General features: G+C 40.8%; 1 protein-coding gene across 1 annotated transcript in view; it reads left to right on the top strand.

Annotated features, from left to right (window-relative positions):
* The window catches only part of LOC309817590 (uncharacterized protein), a gene marked incomplete at its 5' end in the record, with an annotated part of 54,094 nt that extends 52,945 nt beyond the window's left edge, over nucleotides 1-1,149 (top strand). Inside the window, one exon of the mRNA XM_082646872.1 lies at nucleotides 1,069-1,149. Coding sequence (XP_082502998.1) covers nucleotides 1,069-1,081 — 13 coding nt within the window. The 3' untranslated portion in view covers nucleotides 1,082-1,149. The remainder of the gene's footprint in view (nucleotides 1-1,068) is intronic.
* Between the last annotated feature and the right edge of the window lie 5,692 nt (nucleotides 1,150-6,841).

The raw sequence follows: 6,841 nt of genomic DNA on the forward strand, positions 1-6,841 counted from the left end.
TATCCCACCCCTCTAGATCACAGAGGGTCCGAGCTGATCTCCCTGTGCTATGCAGCTGCTTCCCACTAGCTATCTATCATGTTTTTAATAATTTTTGTAAAGTAAATAAGAAAAAATTGGTGAAGTTTAATTTTGGAAAAACAGTTTAATGTTAACAATGTACTTGTATTCTTGATGGTATAGAAGGAAGTGTGTTCTGAAATGTATTTCATTTACAGCCACAAGTCCTTTGTCCTGTAGCCTTCAGACTACTACAGATGGGAAATTTATCAGACCTGGAAATAGAGACCTATATTTTTTTAGAGGTCTAAAATATAGAGACCTATATTTTTAGAGTGGCCACGAGGAGAAGCAGCTAAAGCAACCAGGCTATGCACTAGCTGTACCTTCATCACCTGGCCACAGAAATGGAGTCTCTTGGCATAACAATGCCTTTGAGAAGGTGACTCCTTACAAAGTGGTAAAAATTTAACAATTTCAAATAAGGCTGGATTTCATGAGTAATTCACAAATATTACTTTATTTTAGATTTTTTTTTAAAACAAAAGAAAATTAGCCATAGTAAGATTATTTGCTATCACTGAGTTGGTAATTCAATCTTAGTTTCTCTTTCCTCTACCCATTCATCTTTTCTTTTCTCTCTCTCATCTCTCTCTCTCTCGCACTATCACACTCTTTCTTTCTCCCTTTCTTAATTTTTACACCTGCGGATGTTTGATAACAGCCTCTTTCTCATTTTACAGATACGGAAACCAGAGGTCTGGGAATATAAGGGATTTATGATTTGTGTAAGGAGCATAGGCTCTTAAGGTGGAAAGACATTTAAATCACAGAGTGGCCTTTCAAGAACAAAAACTAGCATTTATAGTGGTGGGCAAGAGTGAGATGAGGTTGGTGTGATGAAATGATGTGCACCATGACAACCAAGGTTCTGGGTTACACGAAGAAAACGTTTTGTTTTCTCCTTGGAGAGCCAACAGATGTTCATAGTATTGACTCCCAGTTAGAAAGTCCCTGGTGCATGTTATTGGTGTTCAATTGTTAATTGACTCTTCTCCCACCCTACAGCTGGAAGGCATAAAAAGAAGTGGACAGCAAAAGAAAAGAAGAAATTGTTCTTCACGGATATTCTAGTTTTCATTAGCCCACAATACAAATGTTGTTTCAAAGTTCAACATCCCAAAATGATGTTAACTGACATCTGACTTTATTCTTACCTTTGACAGGTAAATTTGACAGTGTTGTTCACATTGAAAATAAAAGCTTGTTTGACATGAATAAGCTGCAGAGTTGGGTTTTTTTTACATAAATAATACTGACTCCAATGTATCTTGGTTCTATTTATTTCGGCCCACCTTACTGTCATTGAAAGGGATTTCTTTCAACTAGTTGATAAGCCTGTTTGACATCCCTTTATAGCAGCCTCAAATAAATTGAAATATTAGATTATAAACAACTTGTGTGGCAATAGAGATGGTGGCCCAGCCTCTAGTATATGTTACTGAAAGAAACTGATGGATGACCTAGCTTGCCTGGAGACCAGATGGTGCTAGTGGCCTGCCATGGAGCAGCAGCATCAGCGTCTGCTGGGAACGTGTTTGAAATGCAAATTCTCAGACCCTGCTCCAGACCTGCTGAATTGGATATTCATCAGGTTTTTACAAGTCCTCCAAGTGCTACTGAAGCACACTAAAGTTTCAGAACTGCTGCTTTAGAGCAATGGGGGAAACGTTTAACTACACCCACAGTAGGACCAGCCTTAATTCACTGACTTGGTACTATTGCAGGTAAACTGAACAGGATGGTGAGATCTGCACTGAGGAAGACACTAGAATTCTCCGGGGCCTGAGACACAAAGACCTCCCGGAGGGATATGTTAGTTTCCTAGGGTTACCTTAACAAATTACCACAAAGCAGGTGGCTTAAAACAACCGAAATTTATTCTCTCACCGTTCTGGAGGCCAGAAGTCTGAGGTCAAGGTGTCGGCAGGGTTGGTTCCTTCTGGAGGCTCGGAGGAAGGATCTGTTCCATGCCTCTCTCCTAGTTGCTGGTGGTTGCTGTCAATCCTTGGCCTCATTTGGCTTGTATATGCACGATTCCACTCTCTTTCTTCATCTTTACATAGTGTTTTCCCCTGTGTCTCTGTTTCTGTGTTCTTTCTCTTCTTATAAGGACACCAGTCATATTGGATTAAGGGCCCACCCTAATCCAGTATGACCTCATCTGATCTTTATTACACCTGCAAATACCTTCTTTCCAAATAAGGTCACATTTACAGGTTGCGGGGGTCAACACCTCAACATGTCTTTTGCGGGGACACAATTCAGCTTATAACAAGGGGCAAAGATTCAGTAGTGGAAGGGACGAATTGGTAAAGGAGAAACCTAATTCTAAAATGATAAAAGCATTATGATACCATGCACATATGAAGGTTAAAGACATGCAAAATTACTAGGTTGATTATAGATACATCTATTTGTAGTAAAAGGCATACATAGGAGTAATGCATACATATGTAGTATGCAGAAAGGTGTGTATGAGAACAATAAACTTATTTAAGGCAGTGGTTAAATCTATAGAAAAAGACAGAGAATTCAGTTGGGGAGAGGTACACTGGGTTTCAATTTTATTTGTAAGCTTATGTTTCTTAAGACGGCTGATGGTTGCATGGGTGTCGCATTTTCAGACCTTTGTCGAGGTCTGAAATATGTCCTAATTTAAAGAAAATTAAAAGAGGAAATGGGCCTAGTATCTGGAACCTCTTTAAGGGAAAAATGTGAAGTGGTACTTGAGCAGAGCAGAGGATCAGAGAAGGGGAGGACCAGGGGTTTGAGGGTAGAAGGCCTTATTTCTACATTCAGTTAAGGCTGCTTGAGAGCTTGCTAGTTAGCATCAATACCGCTTTCTGTTTTCTATGCTAGTTTCTCACGTATGGAGAGTAGATTAACATTATTTATTTATGCGTGTATCCCCCAGCTCCCTAAAGTGTGAGCTTCTGACTTGTTCGGAACGTAAAGGCTTTTATTGATTTCTCTCTCCTAAAGCACTGTGTTTTCTTCTTCGTAGATGCTTGATAAAGGTCTGTTAAAGTGAAGTGAGTGTAAGGTATCCACAACCCTTTCCCCTGTCACTGGTGTTGACATTTAAAAATGCGTTATCATGTAGTAACACAGAGTATTCCTCATGGCTAGAACAACAACAACAAAGGCACAAGGCCTTTTGTCACCATTGTTTAATGAAAGAACAGTCCAAGTAGAAATTTATCCATGTAGGGTCCCTGGAAAGTCCTCAAATTGGTTTGGTTCCTTATGGTTCATGCCATGCCGGCAGGGAGTGTGTGTGTGTATTTCTGTGTTAATATAGTTAGCGTATTAACTATAGTTAACAGTTAATATTAAAGGCCTTTACCTGGGCTGAAGAATTTTCAGAGGCTCACTTTATTTATTTATTATTATTTTTTGGCCACGTCGTGTGGCATGCAGGGTATTAGATCCCCGAACACGGTTGGAACCCATGTCCCCTGCATTGGGAGCAGAGTGTTAACCACTGGACTGCCAGGGAAGTCCCGGGAGGTTCACTTTAGACAAACGCATGCACACCTCTTTTTGAGATAAGCCTGTTTTGGTGCATGCTCGGAGTCCATGTCCCTGGCCCTTACCGAGCTCCAGTTACCTAGGGCCCTGAATTTACTCCCCAGGTGGCCCCATGTCCCAAGCCCCAAGAGACATGTGTGTTCCTCTTCACTGCGTCTGTGCTTCTGAGGGCTGAGTGGCACTGTCAGTGTTATACTCTCAGGGCTGAGAGGTATCTACGAGGTGAAGGCTGCGTATCCAGGTAACAGGACAAGTGGGCTACGTTATCCACATGGATGCACCTGAAGCCTCTCATGTTGAGGGAGGAAGCTCAGGCTTGCTGCTCTGAGGGTTTGCTGTAGCTCTAACATATCAGGCTTCTCTGAGTCTCTGACAGACGGTCCCTAAATCAATCAGGGACAAATCCTGCATCTCCTGCTTCTCTGGGTGTTTGTGGGTTTTCCTGTATCCTCATGTATAAAATATGTTTTCAGTGAGTCCTTCTGCCTTGAAAACTTTGTGCTTCTTCTAGGAAAAGACCTGTCTTGTCCCTCTCTGCCTCGTCCAGGAAAGCTTAGGGTATTCTGATATTTTCCTTGGTTATGGCCCCATCTTCTGAAAGGATTTGATCCAAAAACTCTCCTTTTATTCCACTACCTGAGAGGTGACCATTGGGAAAAAACAGAGGGGTAGGGTGGGTGCCGGAGTTGGAAACAGTGTTCTGTCCGAGTTAGGGATATGCTAATGACACTAAAGTTAGTGATGAAGAATCACTTTTACTCTAAGCCGCCTAGTTTCAGATGCTTATAACTCCAAGGAATACAAATGAGAACACGTTTACAAGTCTAACAGGGCAGGATTCCCAGACAATGGTGTTTTGTGCAATGTGGTATTATCCAGTCCCGTGAATCACATCATATAGTAGGATCGGCTTTGAGGCATAAAATGTACATTTCTTAGAAGTCTGAGCAATGAATTATGTGTGTTTATAGATAAGGAATTGATTTCATCCCCAAATCTATGAAGAAAATGAGTTTAAAACGTTTCGAAGAGGTACCTAAAAGTTGACTCTTCCCTCTCTCTCCCTGTCTTTCTCTTTCTCTCATCCAATTATTTACTCTGCTGCCTTTCTCTCCGTTTTCCTGCCTTATTTTAGACCTCATCACTTTCTGACAAATTATGAACTGTTTCATGTATACAGAAGATAATACAGCATGTATGTAAGGTATATCATAATAATATAGAAACCTGTGTACCCAGCACCAAGCTTGTGAACTAGAACACGGCTAATGCCTTGGAAGTCCACCTGTGCCCTTCCAGATTCCTCCCCTCATTCCTTCCCAGAGGTAACCACGATCCTGAACTTTGTTAATAATTCACATTTTTATACATTCACTGCAGAGGAATGTTCCTTTAAATAATGTTATTTCTTGTCCATTTTGGACTTTATGTAGATCTAATTATACTAGATGTATTACTTGTCTTGCTCTTTCTCTACCTCCCCAGTTTTGTGTTTGTGATCTTTATCCATGTTGATTTGTGCAACTGTAGTAATCACTTTTCATTGCTGTATACTTATCCACCATATGAAAATTCCACAGTGTATCTCCTTCCTATTGATGGACATGTGGCTTGTTTCCAGGTTTATGCTTTTGCAAATTATTTTGCGACAAACTTTCTCATTATATCCCCGTATGCCCACATACAAGAGTTTCTCTGCTTTCTCAGTTGAGGGCAATTTTACGCACTACCCCTCCGCCCCAACCAGGGAGACATTTGATAACCTCTGGAAACCTTTTGGTTGTCATAACTGAGGGTGTGCAACTGGCATATAATGGGTGGAGGACAAGGATACTGCTAAACATCCTACAATGCACAGGACAGTTCTCTACAGCCCAGAATTATCTTTTCCAAAATGTCAACAGTTGAGAAACCCTGATCTACAGTATAGGCCTAAACATGAAATTCCTGGGTCGTAGGGTCTGCCCACGTTCAACCTTACTAGGTAACACCAATTATCTTTCAAAACGGTTGTACTAGTTCATATTCCCCACAGCAGAGGATGAGATTTCTATTTGTTCCACATTCTTGCCAACTCTTAGTATCATTACCTTCATTACTTCTTGCCTGAACTTTGCGCTAGTCTCCTAACCTCCTACGTCCATATTTTTCCCCACAGATACATGCTTCATGTACTTGCTAAGTCAACCTTCCTAAAACCCAACTCTGGCCATGCCAAATTCCTGTAAGAAAATTTTGATGACTCTACTGCATACACAATAAACTTGGCATTTAAGACGCACACAAAAGGGCCCACTAGCTCTGTAGACCTAGTAATACCAACTTATTAGGTGGTATTCAAATAAGCCCTGCCCTTTCTCTGCTCTCTGCAGCATGTCTGTTGTTGAAGACTTACCCTTTCTTAAGTCTCTTCTACATTCATTTCTATGTCCATTAATTCAGCCAGTTATTAATTCTTTTTAATTTACTGAGTATTTGTCTCTCTCTGTCTCACTTAGTTCCCTTAACATAATACCCTCCAAGTCCATCCATGTTGCTGCCAATGGCAAAATTCCTTTTTTATGGCTGATTAGTATTCTATATATACATCACATCTTCTTTCTCCATTCATCTGTTGATGGACACAGATTGCTTCCATACACTGGCAACTGTAAATGACACAGCTATGAACATTGGGGTGCATGCATCTTTTTGAATTCGTGTTTTTGTTTTCTACAGATAGATGCCCAGGAGTGGAATTGTTGGGTCGTATGGTAGCTCTAACAACTACAAACTAAAACTATTTTTAGTTTCCTGAGAAATATCCATACTGTTTTCCACAGTGGCTGCAACTCTTTACACTCCTGCGAATCTGTGTGGGATGGTTCCCTTTTCTACACATCCTCGCCAAAATTTGTTACGTGTGTCCTTTTGTGAGGTGATGTCTCATTGTGATTTTGATTTGCATTTCCCTGATGATTAGTGATGTTGAACATGTTTGCATGTGTCTATTGGCCATTTGCATTTCCCCAGAGACTGCAGTGGAGACTTCATTCTTAAGGCTACAAGAAGCCATCAAGGGGCTCTAATTTGGGAAGTAATTTGTGTTTTAGACATGTCACTCTGAAAGCAATGTGAAGAAAGGATCAGAGAGGAGCAAGAATGGAGTGCTCATTAAAGCAGTGATTTATGTGAGAGATGCTGAAGTCCTAGACTAAGGTAGGGGTATTGGAAACACATGAAGAAGTGTATAGAACTGAAAGTCAAC

The sequence above is a fragment of the Grampus griseus genome, assembly GCF_964374135.1.
Source record: "Grampus griseus genome assembly, chromosome: X".
NCBI classification, from domain to species: Eukaryota; Metazoa; Chordata; class Mammalia; order Artiodactyla; family Delphinidae; genus Grampus; species Grampus griseus.